Raw genomic sequence first — 19,181 nt, forward strand, 5'->3', positions numbered from 1 at the left:
TCCAAAGTTCTATACCATTCCAAATAGTCCAAGCTGTTCTAAAGCATCCTAATTACCCTGATTCATTGGGAACAGCTGTTTATCAACTCAACAGGTGAAAAACAGAAGCTCTCTGCTGTTGGTTTGTGGACAGTCATGGCTAAGACAAAGGAGCTCACTGAGGACCTGCGGCTGCGCATTGTGGCTGCTCACAAGTCAGGAAAGGGCTATATTCATTCATTCATTCATTTATTTTTATTTCATTCTTTTAAAAAAAGAAATGAAAGGGAACAGAAAGAAGATAAAACTTATAATATCTGCCCCTTATCAACATAAAATAAATTCCAATTCCAATGAGGTGCGCAACACATGTACACGTACACATGCACATATACAATGTCATAAATCAAATATCACATTTTCCAGCTAATTAGAAGCATGATATTTCTCTATTAGTAATGCTTTTACACACTTCTTGGAAACAAAAAACGATGGTGAAATTTTGATTTCACTATTTAAATTGTTCCACAGACTGACACCTTGCACTGAAACACATCTTTCCTTTAATTTTGTTCTAAACTCGGGTTTCTGAAAGACTTCAGTTCCTCTTAAATTATAGCTACTAACGCTCTTGATGAATCTGTTTTGCAATTTATCAGGTAATGTTTTCTGGTGAGCTTTATACATTATTTTTTAGAATAAATCATTGAATTTTAAGGTTTTTAATTGTATAAATATTGGATTTGTGTGGGCCCTGTATCCACTTCCATTTACAACACGAATGGCACGTTTTTGTCATTTAAAAACTGGTTCTATATAAGTCTTATTAGCACTTCCCCACGCTTCAATGCAATAGGTCAGATGTGGAACAATCAATGAATTATATAACAAAAACAAGGCACATTTATTAACAGATTCTGTTACCTTATGCGACACGGCTATAATTTGGGATACCTTAGTTTTAACATGGTCAATATGGAATTTCCATGTTAACTGTTCATCAATCAAAACACCCAAAAATGTAAATTCATGGGTCCTTTCAATCTGTACTCCTTGTACTGACAATGCTTCATCAAGACCATATCTAAATGTTTTGAAGTTCCAGTTTCAACATCAGGCAGTCTGCAGAGAAACTTGGCCTTGTGCACCAGTGTTCATTTCAGCACAACAATGACATTTTTTGTTCAAATGTAAATAAAAGCTGAGAAATATTTTCTTCCACATGCCTCGTACATCGTCTTATTATATTTTGGGAGAAGCCTGTGTCATTTCTGGTCGAAAAAAAAAAAAACGTGCTGGTTGAATAAAACTTTAAGTCAGATACTTTTTAACTTAAATGAACTTTACACTACTCACACATAAACCTATAATATTGATCTGTGCCTTATATATAGTGCATTTGGTGAGGTTTCTGCTCTCTATATGTGAATAAGAGCTGGCAGTTCATCTTTTCCCTACTTTAAAGTTCATTTCACGCATTCATTTTCACAACAAATAAGTAATAAATCCTTGGTCAGTTTTCAGAAAGCAATGTGCTATCACTGAAGAGTCAGACCGAAAAGAGTGCATGCCATTAAATAACCAATTCATTATCTCTATCTTTCCCAACTGACCAAGACGAATCAATGGAAAGCCTTTTATGGACTTTAAGCTGACCACTCTCTATTCATTCAAACAACACTAGTATTTCATTTTAACTAGTCTGCTGGCATCATATACTTATACATTTTTAAAGCCTGCTACGTTATGTTTTAAATATTACTACCGTGATCCGAAATGATTGATTTAATTATTCTTCGCATGGTGAAATGTAGGCTTTTATCAGTTGTCCTGTCATCTGTCCTAAGGTTACACCTCAAAAAAAAAAGTCAACAAACGGGTCAATAACGCCCTTAAGGCTTGTCAGTCAACCTGCTGAACATTACCATATCCTAACCCCGCAGTTCAGCGTCTTGTTCAGCAAGTTTAAGGTCACTTTAGATCAAAGATGCTAAACAATAACCGCTCTGACAGCAAGAGTTGTCGTTTGCGTTGTGCACGGGCCTGAAGACCTGATTGCGCATTTTAATGAGAGGACCTAAAGGAGACCAGTTTAACAGCACAATAGGTTTGTGCTGTTAAACTGAACATCTCAACGACTAGCTGTCGGATAAATCCGGATGTCAGTGTCAATCTAGACGTGATTTGATTGAATATGAATATGAAACTACATTTATGAGCAGCATAAGGTCAGATTCAGGATACAATGTGAGCAGTGAAGATGAAAGTGGGAGATGATTCATTTTGCACATTGTTCACCACAGTGTCAATGAACACTTTTGAACTCTGTGACTCATTTATCACACTTTGGTTCTTGTTTATTGATATTCTGCCTGATATTCTGATAGCAAGTCAATCCCATTGTGAAAAATAAGTTAGAATTACCCTGTATATTTTTTTAAGAAAACTGGACTGTAATGTCATATAAATTAAATAAATGACCACTTAAGTGCACTTTCATGACTGTTTCTTATAAAAAGTCCACTTTGTAATAAAGTCTTCTCTTCCAAAAATGTGCAGTCACTAGCAAAACACGGGACGGGATGTTTAGTCAAAATACTGAATTATCAATTAAGATGTCATGATAGTTTTTGGTTCAATGTATATTCAAACTAACGAAGTTTGTAATCAGCATGATCAACTTTATACCTTTTACAAAGAAAAAAAATACAACAAATTCTTATAAATTACACTTGAAATATTGTTAAAATTTTAATTTTAATTAATTTACCTCTGAAAAAAAATTACAAAATGGCCAAATATATATATTTACAATACAGGTGCAAGCAAAGTCATAACAGGTCGATATAACGCTTTTAATTAAACTATTATTACTGTGTTTCAGTGACAAATTTGGTGATATGACTAATGTTTCCAAACTTTGTGAAAATATAATATGAGAATTAACTGCACAATTACTAGAAATGTGTACCTTGGATATTATACAATTTGCATACATACTAATTTTTCAGACACGTTTCTCTGACTCTGCACCAATTCTGCCGAATGGTCCATATAGTATATATAAACATATTTCAAAGGAAGTTCAACTAAATTGCTTTAATATCAGTGTAAACTATACCTTAAAAGTAATTGCAAATAACACAGTTAAGTGTCAAAAAACATTACAGTCAGTTCACACTTAAGAATGTTATTTCTGTAAAAATATGATAAAGTGTACTTCATTTTTCGCAAGGGTCTGTTTTAGTTTCTACATATAAGCGCATAATACGCTTTGTATATATTGTGTAAAGTGTATCATATGTTTAAAAATGCTTCTGACACATTTGAATGGCAACTATTATGGTATGCTAATGCTACATGCAAATGCCATAAAACTGAATGATTAGCAAATTCATTTATTGTGGTATTTACACGGTACTTCAAGGTACTACAATGGGACATATCCAAAAATCATGCAGTATTTGTTTTGTTAATGTTAGATATCATTTTTCATTACAACATTAAAGGAGTAGTTCACTTTCAGAACAACAATTTACAGATAATGTACTCACTCCCTTGTCATCCAAGATGTTCATGTCTTTCTTTCTTTAGTCGTGAGGAAATGATGTTTTTGAGGAAAACATTTCAGGATTTCTCTCCACATAATGGACTTCTATGGTGCCCCTGAGTTTGAACTTCCAAAATGCAGTTTCAAAAGGCTCTAAACGATCACAGCCAAGGAAAAAAGGGTCTTATCTAACAAAACGATTGGTTATTTTCTAAAAAAAAAAAAAAAAAAAAATACAATTTATATACTTTTTAACCTCAAATGCTCATCTTGTCTAGCTCTGTGTGTACTCTGTGTAGAGATTAAAAAGTATATAACTTGTAAATGTTTTTAGAAAATAACCAATCATTTCGCTAGACAAGACCCTTCTTTCTCGCCTGGGATCATTTAGAGCCCTTTGAAGCTGCATTTAAGCTGCATTTTGGAAGTTCAAACTCTGGGGCACCATAGAAGTCCATTATATGGAGAGAAATCCTGAAATGTTTTCCTCAAAAACATAATTTCCTTCCTGAAGAAAGAAAGACATGAACATCTTGGATGACAAGGGGGTGAGTACATTATCTGTAAATTTTTGTTCTGAAAGTGAACTACTCCTTTAAGTAGTGGATACAATTAATAAACCGCAGTTACTTAACATGTGATTGTTTAAGAATTGTTGAAAATTAATGTTATGTAACATAACTTAACACAAAATCCTTCTTTTAAGGGTCTGCATGAGTATTTATTAAATATATGTGACCCTGGACCACAAAACCAGTCATAAGTTGCATAGATATATTTGTAGCAATAGCCAAAAATACATTGTATGGGTCAAAATTATAGATTTTTCTTTTAGGGCAAAAATCAACATCTTTATTTTGTCCTATCCTGACAAACCATACATCACTGTAAAGCTTATTTATTCAGATTTAGATGATGTATAAATAACAAAAATTGACCCTTATGAATGGTTTTGTGGTCCAGGGTCACATATGTTTTTAACATATTTATTAAATTGTATAAATGTATTTATTAAAGCTCTAAATTTTACATTATAAAATGCACTCGCATTTAAAATATTTTGTATATCCGTAGTGCTGTCAAACGATTAACCGCGATTAAACGCATCCAAAATAAAAGTTGTTAACATAATATATGTGTATACTGTGTATATGTATATATTTTGAAAATATTTACATGTAGGCATTTACACACATATGTTATGCAAACAATAACTTTTATTTTGCATGCGATTAATCGCGATTAATCGTTTGACTGCACTATTTTACATATTTGATTTATATTTTTGGTATCAAATGCATTCAATGCAACACATTGGAAATCAAATGAAGAGACAAAGATGATGGTGGAGAAAGAGAAACACGCCACCTACCTGTACCAAAGGCTTTGGCCACCAGCCATGTGAGGCTGGCTCTGATTTTAGCTCTATTGAAATCATAATGATCAAAAGACTTGATGGCAGGAACAATGAAAGTGTTTTTCGGATCTCTGGAGTCGGTCAGATCTCCCATGTTCACAGCTGCAGTGTCACATCCACTACTTACAACGATGACATCTCTCCGAAGGAATTCAACGCATCAAATCGGACTTTTGCTTTTCTCTGTCATTCACAAATCAGAATTTGTCACATATGTGTGTCGGGTTGCTGTTTAAACAGTCGGTTGGGCTTATTTTCACGTCTATTTCGGGCCGATCCGGTCATAAAAGTGGGGTTCTGCCCATTGAGCTTCATCCATTCTGGTACCCCATTTGAATTCGGCTGTTTTTCTCTTTATTGATCCTTCATGTCCTGAGTTAGAATAGGCGGTGGAGGTGTCGCTTTCTAAAAAGTCTTTGTCTTCTTTAGGACGTCGCCATGCTCTGCCCACATATTCCCATCTGGATATTTACGGTTATTCTCCCTCTATTCATCCAGCGTCCTGCGGTCTCCCTGCAGCAGTGTGTACTAGCGAGCCTTCTGCGCATGCGCGCTCCGCCCAACACGCCAACAGCCCAAAACTGGCAGAAATTGGGACTGTGCTAGAAATTGGATCCGGTGACATTTTATAAGATAGATTTCATCAATACGATGTGTATACAAAAGCAAAAGAGCAAACAATAATTACAAAAAATAAAATAAAAATACAAATAAAATGTCGCGAAGTAATTCATTGTTGCATAAATAAATAAATGCAATAATAGGAAAAATAAATAAAGGTATAAATTATTTGATAAAACAAACAAATGTAATCCTGAATTTATTTTTATTATTTATTATTTTCTGTATTTATTTATTCTTTTTTAGATTTTTATTTTATTTTTACTTTTATTTACTTATTCTTTCATTTATTTTTTTAATCAAATCATTTATTTATTTATTTATTTTCTGCATTTATTTTTACATCTATTTTTATTCATTTTAACTTTTATTTACTTATTCTTTCATTTATGTTTTATTAACTTTAATAAATGAATAAATTCAGGACTGAATTTTATTACACATTATTTATATTTTTTATCAAATCATTTATTTATTTATTTAAATAAATACATTACTTATTTTTATTTACATTTATTTCTATTCTTTTTCACTTTTATTTACTTATTCTTTCATTTTTTTTTCATTATCTATTTTTTTAATTCAAATCATTTATTTATTTATTTTTACATTTATTTTATTCGTTTTCACTTTTATTTAATTCTTTTATTTATGTTTTATTGACTTTTTAAAAATAAATTCAGGATTGAATTTTATTAGACATTAAATTTTTTTATCATTTATTTCTTTATTTATTTCTTTAAATAAATAAAAAATGTATTTATATTTACATTTATTTAATTACTTATTCTTTCATTTATTTTATTATCTTAATTTCTAAAAACAAATTCAGGATTAATATTTTATTACACATTATTTATATATATATATTATAATATAAACATATTTATATTTTCTTTTATAAAATTATTAATTAATTAATAAATTGATTTATTAATTTTCTGCATTTATCTTTACATTTATTTTTATTTGTTTCACTTTTATTAATAAATTATTTCATTTATTCTCTATTATCTTATTTTTTATTTTCAAAAAATAATTTTTTTTCTTTAAAGAAATCAATCAATTATTATTATTAATATATATTTTTTAAATTTTTAAAAATCATTTATTCCTTTTAATAAATAAATAAATAAATTATTTATTTATTTATTTTTACTTTTTTCACTTTTATTTACTTATACTTTAATTTATTATTATTATTATTATTATTATCTTAATTTATTTCTTTATTTTTCTAAAAAATAAATTCAGGATTAAATTTTAATACATATTATTTATATTTTATTTTATAAAACATATTTAATTTTGCATTTATGTTTACATTTATTTTTAATTTCATTTTAATTGCAATTATTTTTTTCTTTAAATAAATAAATCAATTATTTATTTATTTTCTGTATTAATTTTTACATTTATTTATTTACCAATTCTTTCATTTATTTTGTATTATCTTTTTTATTTTAAATAAATTTAAGATTAAATTTAATTACGAAATATTTATATTTTTATCAAATCATTTATTATTTTATTTATTTATTTAAATAAATAAATAAACAAACTATTTATTTCTTTATTTAATTAGGTTTGTAGGTATTATTTATCTATATATTTTATCAATATATTAATCTAGTTTATTTTTATGTATTTATTTACGCTTAAATTATAAATATCCAATAAATATCCACCACTTTACTGCTAACCCATCTGCCTATGTGTGGTTTGCCAAAATATAAAACATGAACATAATAAAATGATTGACTATTAGGTCATCATGTACTGATGACCTAATAGTCAGAGATATTACTATTATTAAGCATATATATTAAGTACATTTTCTTTCTCAATAAAGAACAATAATCTTACCTTTACTTTTTCCCCATGAAGATAAACATAAATATTTCCTTTATAAAATCATAATATCGATAGTTTTAAAATATCTATGAACTGATAGGATAAGTATAATACGAACGTACAGGAAACTGCACTGCACAACATTTGGTTTTTGATAAATAGTTAAACTCCCTAAAAACTACAACACCCAGCGTTGTGTTTATATGACGTCACACTTACGCGACCGCTTGGAAACGATTCCGTTCACAGATCTTTTCAGAAGTTTATCTGAAATATATAACTCAACGCGTTTCCAAACGACATATAACCAACGTTTGTTTATTTTTAGTTAATATCGTTGTGCTGAATGGGCAGAAAATGTTTATGCCGAGATCGTTGAAGCTCAAGAGAGCCCCAGAGTCCCATCAGCAGCAGCAAAACCCCAAAAGAAGCAAAGCGACACCCGAAGACGCGGTTTCTACACCTCCATCTGACACCTGTCCTCCAGATGAGGCTGTAAATATAGAAAAAGAGGAGGAACCTAGTCACATAGAGACTGAAGAACCAGAGGAAGAAGAGGAACCAGTGAAGTCCTTCAAGAAGAACCAGAGATGGCCAGAGCCAGGAGAACCTGTGTGTGTCATGTGCGGTCGATATGGAGAATACATCTGCGATAAAACAGACAACGATGTCTGTAGCCTCGAATGCAAAGCCAGTCACCTGGCTAAAACGTGCTTGGATTTTGGAGAGAAGGTGTTTTCTAAAGACCTCCAGGAGGGTTCAGACAGCTCGAGTGCGGCAGACACTGAGCAGGGTTACTCTTACAAGGAGGATGTTTTCATATCTGAACTGACTGAGGAGCAGGTTGAGAGGGTTAAAACCGAGCTGGCCATAGTGGCTACTGGCAGTGGGGTCAGTAGACCCATTATAGAGTTTGAACACTGTAACTTTCCCACAGCGTTAAGGCTCAATCTGAAGAAGGCTGGTTATGAGGCTCCCACTCCCATCCAGATGCAGATGGTGCCGGTTGGTTTGACTGGCAGAGATGTGATCGCCACTGCAGATACAGGCTCTGGAAAGACGGTCGCCTTCCTTCTTCCAGTGGTCATGCATGCTCTTCAGGTAAATATTGGGCTGAATATCTTAAGTAGTGCTGTGATGAATTAGAAACATTTACATATAGTCTACAAGAGACAATAATAGTTGAATTTCTAAAAGATGACCCTGTTCAAAAGTTTACATATAAACTTTAGATAGTAGTTCACGAGTCTATTGTTTGTCCTGAACAGTTAAACTGCCTGCTGTTCTTCAGAAAAATCCTTCAGGTCCCACAAATTCTTTGGGTTTTCAGCATTCTTGTGTATTTGAACCCTTTCCAACAATGACTGTATGATTTTGAGATCCATCTTTTCACTCTGAGGACAACTGAGGGACTCATATGCAACCATTACAGAAGGTTCAAACACTCACTGATGCTTCAGAAGAAAACATGATACATTAAGAACTTATTTTATCTTCTAGGAACATGTAAGTATCTTCTGTAACTTCTAAAGGGAAGTACTAAATGAAAAAAAAAAGTATTTAGGCAAAATAAGAAAAATGTACACATTTTCATTCTGTGCAAATGACAGAAAAATGCTGGAAAACCACAGAAATTGTGGGACCTGAAGGATTTTTCTAAAGAACAGGTGGCAGTTTAACTGTTTAGAACAAACAAGGGACTCTTGAACAACTATCACAAAAAAAAAAAAAAAACGGCTGTGGATCATTCAGGTAACAACACAGTATTAAGAATCAAGGGGATGTAAACTTTTGAACTGGGTCATTTTTTATAAATTTAACTATTATTTTCTCTTGTGGACTATATGTTTACGCCTTTTATGTGAAATATCTTATTCAGGTCAGCACTTAATAAAAAAATAACATGCATTTTGTATGATCCCTCTTATTTTGGTAAAATAATTAACATTTTGCAGATTCTATAAGGTGTATGTAAACTTTTGACTTCAACTGTATGTGTATATATATATATATATATTGATTGAATAAAGAAAATAAAGGATGGATATATTATTTTATCACATTTAAATTGTATACTTTTATTCATTTTAGATATATTTCAGGATATTGATTTATATAGTTAATGGATGGATAGATGTAGATATGTCGAATTTATTCTTTTTGATTGAGTGAAGAAAATGAAGGATGGCATAATTTTTTAAATTGCAACATAGATATGTAGGTATGATATGAAAATGTTTTCTTAAATGTAAAATTGTATACTTGTATTTAGTTATTTATTTGAAATGTATTTTAAGATCTTAGTTTGTATATAACTTCAAATGAAAATAAAGGATGGCATTATTTTCTCAATTAAAGCATTTTATATTTGATAGATACACAATTTAATAATTGTAATAATGTGTTTTAGATATATAAATCAAGATTCGGTGCTTCTGTACTGTGCCAAAGTCTTAGGCCACAAGTTTACATTTACAAACATTCATTTTTGACATTAATTGTAATAATCCAATGAAATTTTTGTCTGACAACAGCAAGTGCTCCACACAGATCTGATCTCATCATCATCCAGTCTGACTGGAATGACAAACAATGAACAAACTGAGACAGACTAAATTCAGAAGAACTGTGGCAACGTCTCCAAGATGCTTCAAGAAACCTACCTGCAAAGCTACAGTGCTGCTAAAGGTTTTAGGCACTTGTGTAAAATTGATGTAAAATGAGTATGCGGTCAAAAGTTATAAATTATAAATAGATTTTCTTTATAAATTTAACTTCTAGTAACTATATTAAATCAACATATGGTGTGACCTTCCTTTGCATTTAAAGCAGCTTTTGCCCTAGGTGCACTTATTTAACTTTTTCAGGTAACTTTGCAGGTAGGTTTCTTAAAGCATCTTGGAGACGTTGTCACAGTTCTTCTGGATTTAGTCTGTCTCAGTTTGTTCTGTTTCTTCATGTCATTTCAGACAGATTGGATGAGGAAAATCTGACTGGATTTTTACAATTACTGGCTAAATGAATGTTTAGAAATGTAAACTGATATTTTCTACTGGGACACTACAGTAAAAGATAGAAACAACTGACTTAAAACCATTTTTAGCTGCTGAAAATGCTAGTGGCCTAAGACTTGTGCACAGTACTGTGTATCCAGTCCATCCAGTCCCTGTTTAAATTTGCAAACTCTTTTAAGGTAACATCTGTTACCTGGAATAGTGTGAGCTCTCCTGTGCGCCGCCAGTATGAGTAATTCAGAAGAGCAGATCTATTTTGGACTGCTTCGTCATTCCAGTGCACTTCCTCTGAAAAGTTCACAACCAGAATGCTTAGTTCAGATGAGGAGAACTGTTTTCTAAAACTCACATTCAACTTGCAGCTGAAATGGCACCTTAAAGTTACATATCAATGTTCATTTTTAGCTACAAACATTTGACTTATGTCTTTGTTATTTTTTTTTACTTTTATATTTATATATTTGATATATTTATAATATTTATAAATACAGAAATCATTTTAAAACAGGAATTAAATAGGAATTAAACAGTACTTAATGCTAAATAAATGAATACATTGAAAGAAAGTTAATTGTCCTATTGGTTGATTTATTTACTCTGCATATTTTGATTATTTTCCAGAGCCAAACTGCTTCTCCGTCTTGTCCCACGTGTCTCATCCTGACTCCGACCAGAGAGCTGGCCATCCAGATAGAGAAGCAGGCGAAAGAGCTGGTGATGGGTCTGCCGAACATGAGAACTGCTCTTCTGGTGGGTGGGATGCCGTTACCTCCTCAGCTGCATCGACTCAAGCAGAAGATCAAGGTACTTGTTGGTTCATAATGTTTGGTAAAGGTATTTTATTAGAAAGCATCACCTTATTTGTGTTTCCTCTGTTCAGATAGTAATAGCCACTCCAGGACGAATTCTTGAGATCCTGAAACAGAAGTCTGTACGGCTGGATAACGTCAGGGCTGTTGTGGTTGATGAGGTATTGATTGATTGATTGTGTTTTATTTATTTAAAATATTTATGTATTGTTTCATTCGTTTTATTGTTTTATTTATTGACTACATTTTATGTGTTGTTTTATTCATTTATTGGTATTTATTTATTTATGTTTTATTATTATTTGTTTAATTATTACATTATATTGATTGGATTTTATTTATTTGTTTAGTATTTTTATTTATTTATTGGTGTATTGTGTTTTATTTGTTGTTTTATTCATTTATTATATTTATGTATTTATTATTTTACTTATTGGCTATATTTTATGTATTGTTTTATTAATTTATTGTTATTAATTAATTTGTTAATTTATTTATTGTTTATTTATTACATTTTATTGATTTTATTATAGTTATTTATATTGTATCTTTTTTTCATTCATTGTTTTATATATTTATCATATTTTAGTTGTTTTATTATTTATTGATTATTACATTTAGAATGTTTTTGATGTTTTATTTATTTATTACATTATATATATATTTATTTATTTATTCATTATATTTATTTATTTATTGTTTTTTAATTTACTTTTTTATTCATTCATTGTTTTATGTATTTATATGTTATTTATTTGTTGTTTTTATTTTTTATTTATTGTCTTATTTATACATTTAATAATACATTTATTGATTTATAATGTTAGTTGTTTTTATTTTTAATTTTGTTAAATGTATTTATTTTTATTTATTTATTGTGTTTTATTTGTTGTTTAATTCATTTATTTTATTTATTGTTTTACTTATTGAGTATATTTGATAGATTGTTTTATTATTTATTTATTTACATTTTATTTATTTATTTACTTATTTACAACAATTAATTTTGTTCATTTATTGGTTTTTATTTATGATTTATAATTGTTTATTTATGTATTAAATTTGCTTAGATTTATTTATTTATGTTTTATTACATTTTTATTCAGTCATTCATTGTTTTATTCATGTATTTATAATATTTTATTTATTGGTAGTTTTACAAATTTAGTTTTATTTATTGTTTTACTCATGTATTTATTGATTGTTACATTTATGGTTATTCACATTCTATTATTATTTATTTTATCAATTTATTACAATTACAATTAATTTACATTTTATCAATTTATTTTATATATATATATATATATATATATATATGTATATTATATTAATATATTAATATTTATTTATTCATTTGTTTTAGTCATTTATTTGTTGTTTTTATTGTTTTATTTATGTATTTATTTATTAATACATATATTGATTTATAATGTTTTAATGTTTTATTATTTGCTTATTTCATTTTATTGATTTTGTTTAATATTAATTTGCCTTTATTTTATTCATTTATTTACTCATTTATTTTCTATTCATTTTTATTCATGCATTTTTTATACTTTATGTATTTATTGATTAATACATTTATTTATTTATATACCCTTTTTATGTTTAGTAACACTTTACAATAAGGTTCATTAGTTAAACATTAGTTAATGTACTAACTAACACGAACTAACCATGAGCAATACATCTGTTACTGTATTTACTAATCTTCATTAAAGTTAGTTAACGAAAATACAGTTGTTCATTGTTTGTTCATGTTAGTTCACACTGCATTAACTAATGTTAACAAGATTTTAATAATGCATTAGTAAATGTTGAAATTAACAAAGAATAATAAATGCTGTATAAGTGCAGTTCATTATTAGTTCAGGTTAACTAATGTTAACTAAGGAACCTTATTGTAAAGTGTTAACTATTTATTATTTATACATATATTAATCAGCGTAATTATTATTACAATTCTCAAAAACTCCAAAGGCAGATACCATGCTGAAGATGGGATTCCAGCAACAGGTTCTTGAAATTTTGGAGCAGGTCCCTGAAGAGCATCAGACGCTGTTGACGTCAGCCACCATTCCCACAGGAACAGAGCAGCTAGCGGCCCGTCTCACCCGTGACCCCGTGAGCATTACCATCGGTCAGAAGAACCAACCCTGCGCCAACGTCCGCCAGATAGTCCTCTGGGTGGAAGAACCGTCAAAGAAAAAGAAGCTTTTTGAGATCTTAAATGTAAGTATACTTTAGAAACTACATTCAGAATGCACTCAATTTACTTGCATGTGTTATTGTTTTTTGGTGCTATTATGTACGATTCATCTGTGACAACAGGAAGTTGATTTAAAAAGATTTCAGATTGAAATCGAAAATAATCTGGACTGAAAGCTTCTGCGGCCTGCTGTCGACTGACTTGTTGACAGAAATGCAGTTAGAGTGGAAGTCTATAGGGCAATCTTTGCCCTCCTCTCCAGAGGAAATGGGTGGGTCCTCAAATGGCTTTGCTCCAGGAAAACTAGCAACGGCTCTTACCAGAGACACAGAGCAGGAAATGGAGCATTTAGAAATCACAGGCTGTGGAAATAAAATTACTGCCCACAATACATGGTCAATTAAATTCAATATTATATATTACTATATATAATATAATATTATATTATAATGTATATATAAAATATAATAGTACTATAATATATATTTTACATTTTAGAATGATCCATCAGAAATATGAAATAACTAATAAATATGAATGAATAAATATAAAAAAACTTCTGATTAAATAAAAAATCTAAATAATTTATTAATATTATATTTAATACATTATATACTAATAATATATTTGCAGTAATTCTTCATTAATATCATGTTTAATAATTTAGAACAATTGACCTTTAATATGAAACAAAAAAATTATAAAACAAAAATAGTATATTTATATATTTAAGTTGTACATTAAATTGTCAATCAAAAACATGATATTAAACAATATGTCATACTGTTTCAGAATAATTGTCTATCAGAAATATGAAATAATAATTGATAAACATATGTGAAGAAAAAAATGTGTGTATGTATATATACAATTTAATTGTCCATCAGAAATATGAAATAATAATTGATAAAAATGAATGATTATAAAATTATTGTCCATAAAAATAAACTAAAACAAGAATTTGTTTTTTTTTATATTTAACTATACATTAAATTGTCAATCAAAAATATGAAATAAACAATTGATAAATATGAATTCATAAATATTAAATAATATATTTAATATTTTAGAATAATTGTCCATCAGAAAATATGAAATAATAATTGATACATATGTATGAAAAACTGAATGACTGAATAAATAAATAACTATTAATATTAAATTATAGTAATGTATATATAATATTATATTATAATATCTAATTCTAATATATAATATTACTATAATATAGATTTGACATTTTAGAATAATTTTCCATCATAAATATAAAAAATAATTAATATGATTTGAATATGAAAAAGAAATGATTAAATTAACCAATATAATCCTTTATTAATATTATATTTAATAATTTACAATATTTCTTCATTAATATCATGTTTCATATTTTAGAACAATTGCCCATTAATGTGAAATAACATAATTGCAATATATTAAGTATTAATATTAAAGTATTAATTTATTACTTAATTAAAATGTGTGTGTAACAAGAAAAGCTATAAAATTATAAATGACAAGAAAACATTTATAATATTATTTAATTGTACATTAAATTTGCAAAAAAAATTCAACATAATTGATAACTATTAATTCATAAATGATGAATAAAGACATTATATTTAATATTTTAGAATAATTGTCTATCAGAAATATGAAATAACAATTGATATATTATAATGTAAATGTAATAATACTACAATATTTTACATTTTCAAAAAATCTTCCATCTGAAATATGAAACAACTACTAAACATTATACATAATTAATGTGAAATAACTGACAAATAGAAATAAATAAATAAATAAATACATTAAAAAATAACATACAAAAAAATAAAATAAATTAAATCTTTACATTGTTTCATTTAGACTTAATTGATATTATATTTTTGGGTTTGTTTGCAGTAGAATATTATCTACATTATGACATTTTGTGTGTTCATAGGACAGAAAGCTTTACCAGCCACCAGTAGTTGTGTTTGTGGACTGCAAACTTGGGGCCGATTTGCTTTGTGAAGCTGTGCAAAAGGTCATGGGATTAAACACAGTCGCTATCCACTCAGACAAGAAGCAGTGGGAACGCAACAAAATAGTAAAGGTAATGAAAAAATATCTTTAAAATATTATATTATTTTAAATATATTTGAATTTGAAAAAAATAAAGAAAGAAATATATATAAATAAATAAATAAATATATATTCATGAGTATGGATTAAATATAGTTGGTGTTTTTTAGGGTCTACTCGAGGGTCAGTATGAAGTGGTGGTCAGCACTGGGATTCTCGGTAGAGGACTGGATCTGGTCAATGTGAAGCTGGTCGTGAACTTTGACATGCCTGCTAACATGGATGAATATGTTCATCAGGTATGACGGGTTTCATAAATACACATACAGTCGTGGCCAAAAGTTTTGAGAATGACACAAATATTAGTTTTCACAAAGTTTGCTGCTAAACTGCTTTTAGATCTTTGTTTCAGTTGTTTCTGTGATGTACTGAAATATAATTACAAGCACTTCATACGTTTCAAAGGCTTTTATCGACAATTACATGACATTTATGCAAAGAGTCAGTATTTGCAGTGTTGGCCCTTCTTTTTCAGGACCTCTGCAATTCGACTGGGCATGCTCTCAATCAACTTCTGGGCCAAATCCTGACTGATAGCAACCCATTCTTTCATAATCACTTCTTGGAGTTTGTCAGAATTAGTGGGTTTTTGTTTGTCCACCCGCCTCTTGAGGATTGACCACAAGTTCTCAATGGCATTAAGATCTGGGGAGTTTCCAGGCCATGGACCCAAAATTTCAACATTTTGGTGCCCGAGCCACTTAGTTATCACTTTTGCCTTATGGCACGGTGCTCCATCATGCTGGAAAACGCATTGTTCTTCACCAAACTGTTGTAGGATTGTTGGAAGAAGTTGCTGTTGGAGGGTGTTTTGGTACCATTCTTTATTCATGGCTGTGTTTTTGGGCAAAATTATGAGTGAGCCCACTCCCTTGGATGAGAAGCAACCCCACACATGAATGGTCTCAGGATGCTTTACTGTTGGCATGACACAGGACTGATGGTAGCGCTCACCTTTTCTTCTACAGACAAGCCTTTGTCCAGATGCCCCAAACAATCGGAAAGAGGCTTCATCGGAGAATATGACTTTGCCCCAGTCCTCAGCAGTCCATTCGCCATTCTTTTTGCAGAAGATCAATCTGTCCCTGATGTTTTTTTTTTGAGAGAAGTGGCTTCTTTGCTGCCCTTCTTGACACCAGGCCATCTTCCAAAAGTCTTGGCCTCACTGTGCGTGCAGATGCGCTCACACCTGCCTGCTGCCATTCCTGAGCAAGCTCTACACTGGTGGCACTCCGATCCCGCTGCTGAATCCTCTTTAGGAGACCATCCTGGCGCTTGCTGGACTTTCTTGGACACCCTGAAGCCGCCTTAACAAGAATTGAACCTCTTTCCTTGAAGTTCTTGATGATCCTATAAATTGTTGATTTAGGTGCAATCTTAGTAGCCACAATATCCTTGCCTGTGAAGCCATTTTTATGCAACGGAATGATGACTGCACGTCACCATGGTTAACAATGGAAGAACAATGATTTCAAGCATCACCCTCCTTTTAACATGTCAAGTCTGCCATTCGAACCCAATCAGCCTGACATAATGATCTCCAGCCTTGTGCTCGTCAACATTCTCACCTGAGTTAACAAGACGATTACTGAAATGATCTCAGCAGGTCCTTTAATGACAGCAATGAAATGCAGTGGAATGTTTTTTTCGGGATTAAGTTCATTTTCATGGCAAAGAAGGACTATGCAATTCATCTGATCACTCTTCATAACATTCTGGAGTATATGCAAATTGCTATTATAAAAACTTAAGCAGCAACTTTTCCAATTTCCAATATTTATGTAATTCTCAAAACTTTTGGCCACGACTGTACACACTGAACTTCTCGTTTCTGTAATGAAACACTATGTTTGAATGTTTCAGATTGGTCGAGCGGGTCGACTGGGCCACAGAGGCACCGCCATCACCTTCATGAATAACAACAGCAAGCGGCTGTTTCTGGACATCGTGAACAGAGTGAAACCCACGGGCTCCCTCCTGCCGCCGCAGCTCCTCAACTCCCCACATCTGCACGAGCAACAGAGGAGAGCCAAACAGAAGAGCGGCCACAGAGAAGACATCATCGTGTCCAAGAGCAACCTCATCGACATCATCAGGAAACACGACAAACGATCTGCCAAGAAATAACAAGCACCACATATTTATTACTAAATGTTTTGTTGTTGCTTTTGTAATTTGTATTTTCAATAAATGGTTCGAATAAACAAAATGTCCCTTCTGATAATTACACACACTGTAAAAATGCAACTCACAATGGAGTAATTTTAATGGAAGAGTATTTAAAAATTCATTTGTTACATTTTATAAAACAGCTCATGTAATTTTACTGTAAAGTAAAATGTTTTGTATATGTATTGTGTGTAAGTTATTTTGTCTTTGTTAGTTTCAGTATTTTCTGCAGTTAAGTTCATTTAAATAAACTAAATTTAATAAAAGCCAGTTTTAAAGTAAAAACAGTTTTTAAAGTAATGATAGAAGTAAAAGAAAATTAATCTGAAAAATTAATAAAGGCTTATTCTTATTATATTATTGCTATTAAAATCATCAAATTAAAGGCAGTAAAATATAATTTTATATTTAATTTTATAAAATATAATTTGTATTTATAACTTCAATATTTTAATATTTCAAATACACACACATCATTTATTTGATTTATTTAAATGTATTTTACTTTATATTAGTCAAATGTATTTATCAATTAATAAATATTATATTTAACAAATAAAACTTATATTAAATGTATACATACAATTATATATATATATATATATATATATACACACACACACACACACACACACACATAAATTCTAATACAGATTTTTTAAATAATACACAAAATAATATATATTTTGTATATTTTATATGTATTTGATCTATATCTATATATATAGATAATTTATTTTTGTATATTATAAACTGTATTTGTATTATTTACAAAAATGTGTGTATAAAATGTATAATTATTTATTTTTCATTAAACAAATAATACACAAAATATATATTAAGAATATATAATATTTTAGATATATATTATATCTATATCTACCTATATATGATCATTTATTTGATTAATGTATATTTGTCACATACATTTTTTTATTGCACAATAGTTTGTTTATTTATTTGTATTATTTATGTAGATATATTTATATATTTTATAAAAATAACAAGAAATATTTATGTTATGAAATTGTACATGTGTACATATACATTATCAATCAAACATATGACAACATAAATGATAAATATTACTTCATAAATGAAAATATATATATTTTTTATTTTGGAATAATGTTTTATTACAAAAATGAAAAAATAATTGATATATTATACTGTGTAATTATAATATTATACATATTTAAAAATACTAAAATATATATTTTACATTTTAGAAAAATCTATATGTCCGTATATTTATCATACATTTTATTTTTTTATTATTTATTTATTATAAGTGTGTCTGTGTGCATATATAATTATTTATAATAAATTATCTATGATCATTTATTATTTATATTATGTATAAATTATGCATATTTATTATAATTTCTTTAAATTAATTTATGCTTATTTTTATTATATATATATATAT

The 19,181-nt window shown here is 29.3% G+C and overlaps 2 protein-coding genes across 2 annotated transcripts in view; one reads left to right on the plus strand and one right to left on the minus strand.

Moving 5' to 3' along the window:
* Positions 1-5,339, minus strand: part of camsap2a (calmodulin regulated spectrin-associated protein family, member 2a) — a 49,664-nt gene extending 44,325 nt beyond the window's left edge. The window contains exon 1 of the mRNA XM_073843669.1: positions 4,902-5,339. Within this exon, the coding sequence (XP_073699770.1) occupies positions 4,902-5,040 (139 nt within the window). The 5' untranslated portion in view covers positions 5,041-5,339. The remainder of the gene's footprint in view (positions 1-4,901) is intronic.
* A 2,307-nt stretch (positions 5,340-7,646) lies between these two features.
* On the plus strand, positions 7,647-17,816 carry ddx59 (DEAD (Asp-Glu-Ala-Asp) box polypeptide 59). The gene is made up of 7 exons (XM_073844348.1): positions 7,647-8,522; positions 11,057-11,239; positions 11,316-11,405; positions 13,228-13,479; positions 15,402-15,554; positions 15,694-15,822; positions 17,447-17,816. Exons 1-7 carry the CDS (start codon positions 7,779-7,781, stop codon positions 17,708-17,710), a joined length of 1,815 nt encoding a protein of 604 aa, XP_073700449.1. The 5' UTR covers positions 7,647-7,778; the 3' UTR covers positions 17,711-17,816.
* Positions 17,817-19,181: the final 1,365 nt, after the last annotated feature.

Source organism: Garra rufa, chromosome 7 (genome assembly GCF_049309525.1).
Source record: "Garra rufa chromosome 7, GarRuf1.0, whole genome shotgun sequence".
In the NCBI taxonomy this organism is placed as follows: domain Eukaryota; kingdom Metazoa; phylum Chordata; class Actinopteri; order Cypriniformes; family Cyprinidae; genus Garra; species Garra rufa.

What these genes read in the sequence shown, in the direction of transcription:
- ddx59 (XM_073844348.1), top strand. Translation starts at nt 7,779, where the DNA reads ATGTTTATGCCGAGATCGTTGAAGCTCAAGAGAGCCCCAGAGTCCCAT. An exon ending in TGGTCATGCATGCTCTTCAG is followed by an intron (nt 8,523 to 11,056) that starts GTAAATATTGGG and finishes ATTATTTTCCAG; the next exon opens with AGCCAAACTGCTTCTCCGTC. An exon ending in TGGATGAATATGTTCATCAG is followed by an intron (nt 15,823 to 17,446) that starts GTATGACGGGTT and finishes TGAATGTTTCAG; the next exon opens with ATTGGTCGAGCGGGTCGACT.